The 14,446-nt window shown below is 47.8% G+C and overlaps 1 protein-coding gene across 1 annotated transcript in view; it reads right to left on the bottom strand.

The window, feature by feature from the left end:
* Positions 1–4,765: 4,765 nt before the first annotated feature.
* FAM102A (family with sequence similarity 102, member A) overlaps positions 4,766–14,446 on the bottom strand; it is a 31,393-nt gene continuing 21,712 nt past the window's right edge. Inside the window, exons 4-11 of the mRNA XM_009074442.1 lie at positions 12,486–12,602; positions 11,943–11,989; positions 9,214–9,371; positions 7,986–8,090; positions 7,643–7,832; positions 7,352–7,473; positions 6,150–6,219; positions 4,766–5,262 (exon numbers count right to left, since the gene is read on the bottom strand). Of these exons, the coding sequence (XP_009072690.1) occupies positions 5,217–5,262; positions 6,150–6,219; positions 7,352–7,473; positions 7,643–7,832; positions 7,986–8,090; positions 9,214–9,371; positions 11,943–11,989; positions 12,486–12,602 (855 nt within the window). The 3' untranslated portion in view covers positions 4,766–5,216. The remainder of the gene's footprint in view (positions 5,263–6,149; positions 6,220–7,351; positions 7,474–7,642; positions 7,833–7,985; positions 8,091–9,213; positions 9,372–11,942; positions 11,990–12,485; positions 12,603–14,446) is intronic.

Raw genomic sequence — 14,446 nt, 5'->3', positions numbered from 1 at the left:
CAGCCGCCAAAGAAATCCTATTCCATGCCCTTCTCACCCTCCTGCTTCCTCAGCAGATCTTTAAATACATTGAAAAACAAGAAACAAAGCAAGAAGAATCAGTGTGAAGTACCAAAAAACCTTTATTTTTTTCCCCCAAACCATAACATTTGACATTATATTGATTTCCTCATATATTTGTTATTTCTCTACGTTAGGAACCAGATACAGAAAATACAAACACGACCTGTTGAATCAAAGACGGCACAGCATTCCGTTAGAAAAAGAAACAAACTAGAGGAGCAAGATAAAAATGGTGAAAAATAGTCATTCCCTCCAGCCCAAACTTTCCAAGAATCATCATCAAAATAGAGCAGTGGAAGTAGCTTCTCTCTCTCTCTCTCTCTAAACGCACTTCTGCTTTTTAAGAAAAAAGTTAGATTTATCTTTAGATCTCAAAGTAAAAAAATGTTAAACTATCTTTCAAGCAATTTTGGAAGTTTGCATAGACCCATTCCCTTTCCAAAAATATCAGCCATCTCTCTATAGAATCTGATACAAACCGAGTGCGCCTCAGCCGAAGATCACCGAGCTCAATTCGCTTTCACGAAAATAAAACACCATCTCCCCTTTCCCCTCCCTCCCCCCACAAAAATATGGGCTCTACCGTTAATTCCTTGTGTTTGAGGTGAGTTCCGAGGCTCAGCCGCACCCCTCGCTCCGAAATCCATCCCAAATCCTTTTCTTTTCCCGGGTCTCCGCTGCCTCCCGTGGGGCAGGGCGATGTGGAGGGCAGCGGGCTCGGATGGGGGGGGCTGACGGACACAGCTCTCAGGAGGGAAGCGAGGGGGAACTTCGCACTCATCAATCCCCACCCCGAGCAGGAAGTGGCTTTTCAAGGACAAACACCTGCGACCAGGCAGTGTTTGTAGGAGCTTGTCCCTGGGGACTGGCCTTGTCCACAGGGCTCAGTCCCCAGGGCAAGAACTCAGCTAGAGACCAGGTGGGGTGGCAGGGATGGGGCAGGAGGGGCAGGGGGGGCTGCAGCCCCCGGGTAAGGCAGTGAGGAGGGGATTGGGGCCCCTCACCAGGAGGGGCTTTAACTGAGGTGCTCTAGCGTACCTGGAGTGAGGTTTTCCCAGAGGTTCCCGGCGGCAGGTGCAGATTCCAGCTGCACTGCCACCAGTTTAAAACGAAACAGCAACGACAAAATAAATAAAAAGTCAACCCCTCCTATTAAGATGAGAATGAAATAGGTATTTCTTCAGGTCTTGGCCTGCTTAGGAACCCCTCTACAAACTGAAGCAAACATTTAAAAGGGCTTGTTAGCTTTCTGCAGGGGGCAAAGTGGTGTGGGAATGGGGGAAGAGATCACATGCCTGCTGCCCATCGCTCCAAGGGTCAGGACAGCACGAGGCCCCCGTTAAAGTGCTGACCATACAAAAGATGATGATGGAGGAGCAACATCCTTCTCCCCCTTTTTCCAGCACAATTTCCTATTGAAACCCATCTCCTTCACCAAGTCACAACTAAGCCTGTTCTTTTAGACATTTACTCAGTTTATACTGGGTTGGGTTTTTTTTTTAAAAAAAAAAGGAAAGATAGTAAAAAAAGTTACATGGAATTTCCTAACATTTTGCAATGGGCTTCCACCAACTAAAGGTCCAGAAACTGGGAGAGCAGAGTCCACACATTTTGCTTGGCACCCCCAGACTGGAGCAGAGAGCCAGCTCTGCTCTCCAGGGCCAGCCAGGCATGAGCAGCTCTGCTCGTCAGCATCAGAGACCCAGGGGATGCAAAGTCTTGCCAATCAGGTCCTTTTACTTGTTTAAGCCACCTCTGAATCCCCTGAGGAGGGAAACAATGTGGGGAAGAACATCCCCCCCCCTCAGGTCCCCGAAATAAAATATCAATGAAACAATAATGCAGTCAAAAAAACACCAGCCTGCTGGGTTTATATAAAAAAAATCCAATAAACTTCACAACACAAAAGAAAAACCCAAAGGAAACTTAGCCAGCGTTTTGGGTCTGGAAACTGATTCACTTCTTAAATGTTCAAAGTCCAACAAGGAACAGATGGCAGCGGTGCCACAAGGAAAAAAGTGCTCGGAGACGCAGCTTCCCGAGGCAGCAGTGAGGCTGTAGGACCAGTGGCCCCACAGCCACCACCACCTTGTGTGCCCAGTGCCAGCCAGGGACTGCTGGGCTGGATGCACAGTGGGAGCTCTGCGTGAGATCTAGAAACAGGGACAGACTGCTCCCTCCTCCCCCCTGGGCTGCTCTGGGTGCTCCAGCCCTGGCTGTGCTGCGCCAGGCTGGAGGACTAGGACTGCTTTCCTATTCTAACTGAGGGGTAGGAGAGCTAAAAAGCCACATAAAGACCAGGATCTGTAGAGTAAATAACATGGAGACAAGGAAGAGATACCCTATGAGACACAGCTATCAAAAATGCAAGCAGTGATGTGCCAAGCCACTGGAAGATAAGCCAAAGACAAGCCCCAGGTCGGCCACAGCGATGCAATGGAGCAGGTTATGCCTCTGCCAGCCTGGGAAGATGAGACCAGCTTTGACCAGCTTTCTGAAAAGCTCAACTGCTTCTCCTCTTGCTTTGCTGGGAAGAGATTCCTCCCTCTGTCCCACTGGGGGTTTCGTGACACGCCGAGCTGCCAGTGCCTCTGAGCAGCCGACTCTTGCCAGCGGAGGCCAGAAGAATGCCCTGGGATCCCAACTGCTCTGACACTGACTGCCATTGTTCTTCATGCGAACAGAAGCAAAGCAGCAGAAGTGAGCTGGGTTTTGGCCTCTTTCCTGGCTTATGTTTGCTCCTTTCAAGTCCTGGTTGGTTCTGATTTCCCAAGGGGCTTCGCTGGCCCCTGGGGAGCAGCCTGACCCTCAGCTCTGCACAGCCATCCACAGACAGGGCAGGAACACTCACGGCTGCCCAAGGCTCCTCCTGCCCTCACCCTGACCTGAGCAGAGGGTCAGGCCAGGCCTGGCTTTCTGGCAGGGCCCCAGGGAGAGAGAACAGCAAGCAGTTCTCTTTCCTGCAGACACGCGGCGACCCAGGAACAGGGCAGGATGCTCACCAGCCTGCTAGCGAGTGCCAAACCTACCCAGACTGAATGAAGAAGACATCACCATTAAAAAACACCAGCAAGTGTGAAAGAGCTTCTGTTCTAGACAGACTCAAAAGATCCAACACACTTTTCCTATGCCAAACCAAACCAAGGTGTTGTCTGTACCTTCTTACCCTAACGCGAATTTAATTCCCTTTGAAGGGAAAGGGTGAAAAATATGCATATCCTATGTGTTTCTGTCCAAATACAGAAAAGAAACCTCTTGACTCAAAGAGAGAAACCATCCAAACAGAGTAAGCAGCTGTATAGCTTTGCCACACTGCTGAGCACCCTCCCCATGCAGTATCCTTAGCTAGCAGGGTGAAAACACTGATAAATCAAGGCCCTTTCATTCCTTGTTTCTCATTCTGCCAAATTCCCTTTTCCAGCAGCTCATCTGCATGCATTCTGGCCACATAGATCACAACTAATCCTTTTTTTTCCCTCCTTTTTAAATAAAGGCTTTACAATAACTAAGAATTTGAATGACAACATGGTCAGTTACATGTCTCTCCTTGCTGAATGGCACGAGTGTGTGTTCCCAGCCAGGCCTGGGAGCGTGGCATTGCTCTGAGGGCACGGCTGCTGAGTGCCACCACAGTACACTGGCAAAAGAGGAATGGGCACTACACAGAAATAGCTTATCAGCTGAGAGGCTCTGTACAGGAAGGGCTGCAAGCACAGCCTGCTGCCAGCCCACGGTGAGAGGCTGTACAGATCCTTGCGGGCAATTTGGCTGCCAGGAGAATCTCTAAGTGGGAGCTGAAAGGGACTGACATCTCAGCCACACACTGCAAGGAAAAGAGGCAGCTAAAGTGTCAAACAACTGCAGAAACCAAACCCAAAGAAGAGCAATTGAAAGATCAACCAGAGAACAGTTTGAAGCCTTGTCAGAAGAGTTCACTCGCCACGGAGCAGGTAAGAGCAGCTGCTCTGGCTAATGCAGCAGCAAATACCCATCTTACCCTTGAAGGCAGAGACAGTGGCTTCTCCTCAGCTCCAGAAGGAACCAGCTCAGGCATAGATCTCTGCTGACAGGGCAAGAAAGGCCAACCAACACCAAATCCCTTACTGGCCCAGATCAAGAGAGGCAGTTGACATCACCACCACAACAGAGAGACCACTGCAGTCAACTGCATCCTGCTCTGGCCCAGGAGAGGGCTATCAGAGAAACAGATTCTTTTCACAGTCCAAGAAGGGCAGTTCCCTTCCTGAGCCAAAAAAACAAAACAAAAAAAAAATAAAAAAGAAGGAGGCTTTGTATTCCAAGCTCCAACAGCACTATTTGCTGAATCAGTCCAGCAAACATGGATTATGCTCCTGGAATAGTGAGTAGAAGCCTCCTCCAGGTAAAATCTGTAACCTCTAAAGTGCTCCTGCTAATGCTAGTTGATGACTGCCCTCCCATGCCCAGCAGTGGAAGGGCTACTGCAGTCAGTGGTGTGATGAGCACTCGCACTTAACCGTTCACCAACTCCCAGCTGGATTGCGGTAGTTTTCTGAAATGCACTTTTGGGAAATATTTCCTATGAGAAGATGATGTTTGGGGGTTTGAGGGTAGGAAGGTGAGGTGTACACCATAGCATACCTTGTTCAGTAAAACCACTGCCTTGGGAGGTGATGTTCCCTTGCAGAGTCAATGGAATAAAGCATCCTGCAAGTGGCCATGTCACCGTGTCACCAACAAGCAGCTCTGGGTTTGGTTAGAATGGTTTCCCCCCTCCCCCAGTGGTTTGAAGAGTTCACAGTGGTATAACCCAACGTTCTGGGGAGACAGAAGCTGAGAAGTCCCCTGCTGCAAGTGAATGGGTGAGGGATGCAGATGAGCAACATCCTCTGGGACTAGCCTGAGGATAAGCCCCACAGACACCTTGCATCTGATCAGGAACAGGGGGAAGGCAGGCACTGGAAGGACCAGGAAGCAGAGAAGAACAATGCCAACACAGGGAAAGTGCATGTTCTGGAGTGGTCTTGGACTAGTTCTGCAGTGCAAACGTATGGGGAGGGGCATGGAGAAATCCCTTCTGGAATGCTGCATGAAGAGAGGTAAAGGTTGGCATCCATGTGGCAGCAGACTGGGTAGGGAGCCTGTGTCCAGCAGCTCTACCCTGTTCTTCACATTTAGTGGGTTTCAATCACCACTGGCTCGTAAACTCCAGACGAGACCCTGGGAAGGCAGAGGGGAATGAGATGAAGGCAGGTTATTTTCCTCAGTGACTTAAAGCAAGTTCTGATTTCGAGTTCTCCACTCATAGACATCTTCCTCTCACCCACAGAGAACATTGCAAAGAATGAGCCTGGCAGGAAGTCAACCCTTGTAACACAGAGCAGACAGCAACGTGGCAAGCCAAGACTGGAGCGCTTGAGAGAGCTGGGTGTAACACATGAACCCTGCTAAAGGACAGAGCAAAGGGGGAGTATCCTGCACAAAGAGCCAGCATTCCTGGCTTTGCTGGGCTCCTAATTTTGTCACCACTTGACACATCTTTGCATTACCATTATTGCTTTTTTGTTCAGCTCAAAAGCTACAATAAAGGCTCAAATGCAACTGGGCAAGGCACTGTACTAAGAGCTATTGTGGCAAGAAAAAGTTCTATTGCTTCAGAAGTCTTTCACGAGAGAACAAACCCTCAACGACGACGGAGGAGGCAGGGAAAAGGGACAATAAGAGGCAGGGAAAGGGACAATAAACCAGGTTGCTGCCGCAGTTTTGCTGCGGGCCAGCAGGAGGCAAAGCTCCCTCCTTCAGTAGGGAGCAGGAGGGAACGGGAACCAGCCTCTACCATCTTGTCCTTTCACTCCTCACTGCTGTTCCTAGGTCTAACAACTAGGATCCCATTATCCCTCTGAACTCCTGCCGAGAACAACAATCATACTCCAGTGCAGCTGTAGCCTGTTACCAAAGGGATCCCCGGGGTGTTAATGTAGGAATAAAGCCAAGTAGCACATGATGTTTAGAAATCTCTCAGGTAGCAAAAGGTGGGAGTTGCCTGGGTACAGAGAGCTCACTAATCTCTCTGGAGTCCCTGTCAGCCAGCCTTTCAGGGAGCCTACCTGTTTCCCAGCTGAATACCACTCAGCGTAGTTGTTCCATCTCTGCTCACAAACAACCTCAGGTTACTGTCTGCAGATGGAAAAGGAAGACAGACATCACAATCCAGAACTCCTGACACTGCCAGGTGCTCTCCTCCCAGGCACAGTACTCCACAGCCAGCACATGAACAAGTGTGTTTCTGTGAAAGCATGTGCATGCAAGCTTTCTGGAGTTCCCACAGTAATGGAGCCCTTGGGAACACCTATCCTTGCTCTGAACCTCCACAGCATGAAGCTTTGGAAGAGTAAAGGCAGAGGAATTAATTCAGGGATACTCCTCCAGCTGCTTCTTTTAAGGCAATTCCACTGATGCAAGTTCTTAGTCAGCTTAAACACATCTGGTGTTTAAACTCATCTGAACAGATGAGATGTTGGGCTTGACACTCATTTTGTAGGCTCACTGGAGGAGGAACTCAGCCTGTCCTGCTGGTGAGAGGTGGCTGCATTCAGTCTACTTTTAACCCATGATGAGTGAGGTGTAAATCCCCATATGATGAATGTTACCATGTGCAGTAATTTAAGGTGACTAATGGTAAAACAGAAACACAAACAAGCTAGGCTCACGTTTAAAACTTATCAAAAAACCTCAGATAAAAAACAGATGAAAAAGATTGATTTCTAGGCTAAACTGGACAATGAACACAAATGCAGTTACATTATTGGTTTTCTCTTAACAGACACTGTGACTGCAATGGAGAAAACCCCTTATCAGGCTCTCAGACAGACCTGATCAGCAGCACATTGTAACCCATCATTTTTCCCATCTTTCTGCAGAGATGTGCTGTTTTCCCTCCAGTTGTGCTCTCCTAATAAACACCCTTGGGCTGACCCTGGACCAAGGCCACTAGAGCAGTGCAGAGAGCTGATGTAACTGATTTCCACTGCACTGAGAACCAGTATTTTTCCTCTCTCCCTCTGCATGTTTGAGCTACAGCTGAACTTCTGCTGTAGTGCACGCAACAGCAGCAACAGCTATCTGTGAATGGATGTGCAGCCCTCAAGCCCACATGGTTTATCTATCACAGAAACACCCAGCAAGTACTGAAAGCAAATAGCTGTCAAAAGGGGAAGGGAGCCCATGGCAGATCAGATCTGACTGTGAACTCTTGGCAGATTTGCTGAAGGAACAGCCAAGACATCCCCTCTGAGACTCCTCCTCTTACCTTCAGTATTGCTGACATCTGTGAAGTCTTGACTCTGCATTATTTTCTCCACTATATCATCAGCATCGATCCTGGTGTCATCCACTCGGGTTGGGTGACTTTCCACCGAATCCTTTTTCCTCCTGGGGAGAGGAAATACAGTGAAAACTTACTCACCTTTTCAAGCTAAACTTTCATATATGGTCCTGCTTCTTTTCGCAAGAGTCTCCTTCTCAGTGGCTATAATCCAATCTGCTCTGCCTGGAGATAAAGGAGTAGGTTCTGTCTCTCCTTCTCAGGGAAGGGTCTCACCGGGAGGGTCTGTCCAGCAGAAGGGCTGGTCTGGGGGGGCGAGGTGGCTTCTCTGGTTTGTGCTCTCTCTCCCCCTCAGGACACTCCACGGTCATGCTCAGCCCCCCGGACGCGCTGCTGCTGGTGGAGGTGTTGCGGCGATGGGTCAGGTCTGACATGCTCGACGAGCGTGAGTGCTCTGTGCTGTAACCTGCAAACACACAGGGATCACACATCACATCTCCTCCCCTTCCTGGCAGCACAGTGAACAGGCAGAGCAGCTTCACATGAGCATTTCTGCTCCTGAACACAGAGGTTCAGACACAGGGGCCAGTGCTGGCAGAGGTGTGAAATCAGTGGTTACCAGAGATCTTGGACTGCTGGCTGGCATAGCTTGAGTTCCGTGAGTGCCCTGAGTGGAAGACTTCCTCTGGGCTGGACAGGTTCTGATCTGGTTCTTCTGGGACACCTGCCAAGGAACAACAGGACACTCTGCTTACACTGTAACCAAGCCAGCACACTGTGCACTGATCACCTTGGAGTGGAGGCTGAACTTGGGATGCCAGATGAGGAAAAGGGAAGTCTGCTGGCAGAGCCCTGCTGTACAGGCTGGCACAGAGCTCAGAAACACCTGAAGCCACAATGAGCTTCTCTGTCAGGTTTATCACTAATTCTAGCATCCAGTGCCTGAATTTACAAGCATCTCTGAGGACCTGTAGGGTCTAGAAGAACAGGTAGTCTCTGAATCTATTCATAGTTAAAAGCATTAAGCTCAGACCAAGAAAGCATCACATGGCCACTGGCAGTGAAGTATTACAACCTCTGGATGCTTCTTCTGTCACTACCTTTCCCTTCTATTCCTTGTGAGAGAGACTGTGCCACTTAAACCACCTCTGAATTTGATACAGAAACCTCAGCATAACCTCTGCTCCTTTGCTATCACGCCTGTTTGTCTCTCTTGCAGAAGCTTATCCAAAAGTGCACAGATGTAACACATTAGCCAGCTCTTTAAGAGCACTTGCACCACGTGTGAAGCCACTGAGGTGATGAGACTCGAGTGCTATTTTGGTGCAGTGTATCTGCCTGCACATTTGGAATGTGATGGGAAGGAAAAAAGCGATGTGAAAATGCAGTGTCCTTGAAAACAGGCTCATACAGAAGCCAAAGAACTCTGCATCAGCAGCTGGAACAAGGCCATTAGACCTCAAACCAACCTCCAAAAACCTTCAGAGGAACTTTTCTAAAAGATAAGTCTGAGCAACAGTATAGTTGAGTGGAGAACAATGTTAAGTGTCATTGAGCACAGTGGAAAGCAGAGATGAGTGCAATGCATGAATTATTAAATCTCCAGCAAAATGAACAAATTGCTTTGTCTCCACTAACAGAAATATGCATGTGGCAATTCATCCTTCCTCTCCTCAGTTACACTTAGATGGTTTTGTTTATCTCAGTTTTCTTAATGAGTGATGGGGTCAGGATGGGTGCGAGAAAACATGAAAAATTAAAGAGTTTTGTGCTTGCAACTGCTAGGAAAAACAAAGGAGTGTCCAGGAACAGCCAAGCACTGCATGTCTCCTGATGGGCACTGCTACCTGAGCCGAGAATGGCAGCTCTTGGCTTGCTCTGGCGCAGAGAGCCAATGGTGGCAGAACTGCTGCTGCTGCTGCTTGTGGTTCCTTCACCCTTGCAGGTCAGCTGCAGGCTCGAGTCCTGTCCCGGGATGGTGATGGATTTGGCGGTGGAAGGAGGCCTGTAAAAGGAGTGAAGAAGGTTCCAGACTGGCAGGCAGGGACCAGGAATCACCCCCTGGCACCGGCAATTCCCACTATTTATCCCACCCTTTGTGGCTGCCCTCTAGTCAGCACCACAGCTGGATGCTGGATTCTGTTTTCCTACATGCAAGACTCAGATCTTCCCTTCCCTGTACTGCATCTGGATTGCACTACAAGGAAAAGCAAGTTTCCAAGGCAAATTAAGGCAAAAAGGGACCATACAATCATTTATACAGGACAACAGGCTCAGAGCTTGTGCTATCCTCCACACCACCAGCCAGAGCTGCCCTTTTCCCCCAACACGTGTCCCGTGGCCAGTTGGCTTCACAAACAGGAACCAGTTTGCTGTTGTCCCACTCTCAACTCCAGCTTCCTTTCCATAATACCTTTCTGACTCAGCCCAAAAAGAAACCTTTTATCCCAGCAACTCCACCCCCCTCTGAGAGCACTTTTACAATGATCAAATAACCTTTCCAGTTTTTAACTGACGATTAAACTCCTTTTCAGTGAGACTAAAGTGTTTTTCCAGCTGTCAAAATTATTTTTCTGGTTATTCTGTGTGCTTCCAACATCCCTTTGTAAATGCTGACTGCAGGGCAGAGCTGTGAGTGCCTGGAGCCCCCTCCCTTCCTCCAGAAGTGCTCTTGGGTGGAAGCCACAGCATGTGCAGCGTGGCAAAGTGAATATTCCTGTTGGAGCCCTAACCTCCCTGCAGCCTGGAGTCTGAACTGGAACTAATGGATCATATTATGGTTTTTAAGTGAGGAGTGAGAAATAAAAACTATTATTTGCCTCACTTGGAGCTCAGAGGGAAGATGCTACATGAGAAGACCTTTGAGGTATTTTAGGAGTAAGAATCAAGCACTGAGAATACTTTGTGGGCAGCCAAATGGCTATAAAGGTTTCAGGAAACCCACAGCATACCTTTACCAGGAAAAGCCTCTCTCTAATCATGTGATCAGTGATTTACGTGTACTCAGGTGCTTTGGGGACTTTGCTTCACAGGTCTGTAAGGTTTTTACAGCCCTAAGCAAGCAAACTTCTGCAGCAGCTGTGAGAGCAGCCTGTGGATCTGTCAGCTCAGCCTACTCTGCCCCTCTCCACAACCCCCAGCAGGAGAAGGTCAGTCTGGGTCCTGCAGAAAGTGCTTGGAAGTGACTCCCAGCAGTTTAATTCCTGCCTAACCCTCCAATGAGTGCCATTTACCAAAGGCTCTAATGATCGAGGGCTATTCTACATGCAAAGTTCCCATTTTTAGACACTTGCACATCATTGACACACTAGGAAAAAATGGCAATGACTGCAAAAACCCTTTAAGAAAATCAGGAGTTTGACATTCAGACTGACTCTACTTATATTAAATGGATATTTATATCCAATTCTGTATTATTTTCGGGCACTCTAACAGTGGAACTTGTTTCACAGTGAAGGAGCAACAGGTATTTTTGTCAGACAATATTACTGCCAGATATCCTACTGCCCTAGATTCAAAACAGCTGTTACTGCTATAAAGTTATGGTTTAAAAATGTCCAAAACCTCTTTATTACACTTCCTTCTGAAGCAGAAATTCTTCAGAATCAGATGACATTGAATTGGGGTTTGAAAGGCTCAGAAAATGCTGCAGCTATGAAAAGCCATTCACAAAATGCAGCATTTTACAACACAAATGCAACCTCATTTATACACTTCAAGCTAGCTCCCAAAATTAGACCTTTTAGCCCAGAATACCAGTGCTGTAAGAGATGGCCTCGAGGTAAAAAAGTTTTCTTCTCTTATGCTGTTGGGAGTCAAGAGCAAGTATTTCTGTGGGCACATGGCAGCTCTGCTGTGTGCAGTCACACACCAGAGCAAGCTGTTGGCACTGCAGAGCCCTGTGACACTGCACTGCAGTGAGGGGAGATGGTGCCAGGATATTTGATAGTAGATTCACTAACAATCATTTCAGCAACCAAACTGCTTCCTAGCTTAACTGTACTTAAGCCTTTCCTAGCATGATGCATAAAAAAAACCCCCCAAATATGACTGCAGTTTCTCTGCTAATTAATAAATTGTGAACCCTGTAGGGGGGAAAAAAAAGGAATTGAGATGTTTCATCCTTGTGGTATTTTTGTTGCTGTTTCAATCTGAGATCTTTATCCCACATGATATGTGCTGAAGCATGTCCATTTCCAAGACTGTTTTCTTCACTGACCTTTCTCTTCTTGGAGGTCAGTGAAACCAACCCCAGAGCCATGAGAAATTCTATCCTTCAGGCAAAACATGAAGTTTGTCATCAACATCTACTTGGTTGATGACATCCAAAACCTGCCTCACACTAGCAGGGAAAATACTGTGCACAAGCAGTAAGCAAGCTGGGAAAGCCAGAGCAGAGAACAAAACCAATTAACAGCACAGTCTGGCTACACTTTTCTGGCTAATTCAAGCAGTTTCAAGCTTTCCCCTGCACTTCTCAATATCAAGGGCATCTTTCCCCCCCCAATACATCAATTTTAGACTCCAGCAGAGAGCTGCAAAAGAACCAGGTGCCCTGGTGTGCCCAGAAACTCACGTTTTGAAGCAGGGATCCCCCGAGAGCAGAGACATTCCGATGGTGACCTGGAGAAGGGGGACAAGGCACATCATTAGCCATGCTGCAGTGAGCTCCTCACTTCCCAACAGTCAGGAGGTCCAGGGCTAGGTGTAAAGATTAGCAAAATCTAATTCCTTTCCAATGGAAATAAACTTCAGGGATTTGGCAAGGTATTTCCCTCTCTGCCCTGATCACTGGCATCAGTAACTCCAAGCTGCAGTGGCTCAGCAGGACACCAGCCTGGCCACTCTGACAATGCACTCAGAACTTTTTCCCTCCCTCCTGTTCCTGATTTCTTTGACAGAGAATGCTGCCATGGGTCACTGCTTGGCCAAATCGATGCCAAATTATCAAAGAGCAACTCTGACAGTGGGAAGCTTCCCAAGTCATTCTAGCAGCATAACAGCAAAACGCTGTCTCTGTATGTAACAGGACCTTCTCTCAAGCCTGGCACTACATCTGGCTGGGATATTCCCAATTTCCATTGTAGGATCTCTGCTGTGGCAGTACTAGCTGCTGTACCTTTAGGATGGAGTTGTCCTGTCGGGTGTTCTTAGTATCGTATCCTTCCAACAAGCAGCAACGGACAGTGGATCCAGAGCCTGCAAATTCTGCCAGATTTAGATCAGCAAAGCCCAGCTGTAGCCAAGAAAACAATGGAGGGGAAGGGGAGAGAACAAAAGTTACTCAATAAAGGGATATGTGCTGTCACACAGACCAAAGGAAGAGAGCACATCTGTGAGCAAGGGCAGAAACAGGAGCCACTACACACAGAGTGATGGCTGTGAAGATTCCCTGTTCTTGAGGATGGGCAGGGTCACATTCCTAATCCTAAACCAGATGGACACCCAGAGGTCATCAGGAAGCCAACCCCACGTGGAGGAAGGGTGCACAGCAGTGCTGCTGGCCAGGACAGTGTTAACCAGCCTGCAGCCATTGCATAACCAAGGACATGGAAGGCACTCGGTCAACGATGTGGAAAAAACAGAATCACACATACACAAACATAATAAGGCACTCTTTGTATCAGGCCATCCCAGAATGCAGCAGAGCATGTGAACCAGGAGATGAAAGGATATTGTTACAGAGGAAAGTGACACCGTCCTGAAAACAACAACTGAGACTTTCAGCACAGTGAGCTGGAAGCCTAGAGCCAGGCAGCAGTGCATGTGCCTCACCCTTCAGAGGCAGCTGCTGGGCTGGGAAACTCCTGGAGCAAAGTTCCCTCGACACTGCTAAGGTTTAACTAGCAAGGGGAATGGCTGGCAGGCAAAAGGGAAGAGAAATATTTGAAGAGATTTCATTGTGAGCTCTCCACACTTCCTCTAACAAAGAGAAAGTAAATAGGGAAAGTGACAAAGTTGAAGATCATAGGCAAATTCAAAGAGGGCAATGATACCACCTGAGTAAAGACAAACAATGAAGACGACCTTTGTTTTCATGCCCTAATTCCCGGTGTAATAACACAGTGTTTCAAAGAAGTTACAGCTTCTTTATGCAAAGCTTTAGCAATAGAAGTTAGCTGTATCTCATCTAATCTGATCAGGAAGAGATGCTGTACCCTGTGTTTGGCCAAACCATCCAAGCACGAAGAGTTTGCATCACTTCAACATACAAGTCAGCTCCCAGGAGAACACAGAGCAGGTGGAGCAGCAGCAAGTCATTCTGTGTGCTGCAGGACATTTCTCCTGCCCTGGTGTTGACAGCTGGATGACACAACTGAACAGGGAGCCCCAACAGTAGCACCATCCTAAGGAAATGTGATGTGCTCTCAGCTGAGGAAGGTGACAGGGAGCCACAGTACCAACCACTGCCACAGGAGCCCTGGCTCACACTGTTCCAAATCAGAAGTCTAAACCACAGTCTGCTCAAGATACATGATTCAGGGGGAAATAGCAGCAAGATTAGTATAGCTGCTTCCTCCATCCCATTCTCGAAGGGGAACTCCTGGTAGCAAATGAAAAAAAAAAGTGTAGGATAGAGAGAACCTTTCTTCAGCGAAATAAGGAAGAAATAACTTCACTTTTCTCCCTTCTTAACAATTCCCTTAATGCAAGTGTTTCTCCAGCCTTTGCTGTAGAAATTCCTCTGTCTCTTCTAGCCAAGGGCTGTGCTGTTTGCTAATTATCCACCGATGAGGAAAAAAAAAGAGTGAATTTTTATCTCTTGGAGATAAACATGACAGGGGAAAGCTAGAGAGAGAGCTGCAATCCATCACTGTGACAAACACAGCACAACCACACCAGGAGAGCAACATGGCACAGGAATGGTCCAGACTCAGATCCTCCTTCCTCCACCACAGCACTAACTTCTCTGAGAAGATCAACATCAGAGTGTGAGAGAACCCTCCAGCAACCCACGCGGTGTGCTGAGGTCAGAACCCTCTTCAGGAAGCAAACTCCCAGTATATAGAGGAAAGATCCCTTAACAAAGGGATGTTTTCAGATATAACCTTTCAGAATAATTTCCTCACTTTTCCAGCC

Source organism: Acanthisitta chloris, unplaced genomic scaffold (genome assembly GCF_000695815.1).
Source record: "Acanthisitta chloris isolate BGI_N310 unplaced genomic scaffold, ASM69581v1 scaffold15615, whole genome shotgun sequence".
Classification (NCBI taxonomy): domain Eukaryota; kingdom Metazoa; phylum Chordata; class Aves; order Passeriformes; family Acanthisittidae; genus Acanthisitta; species Acanthisitta chloris.
The sequence above is the reverse complement of the archived record's forward strand: the minus strand, read 5'-3'. Positions and strand labels throughout refer to the sequence as shown.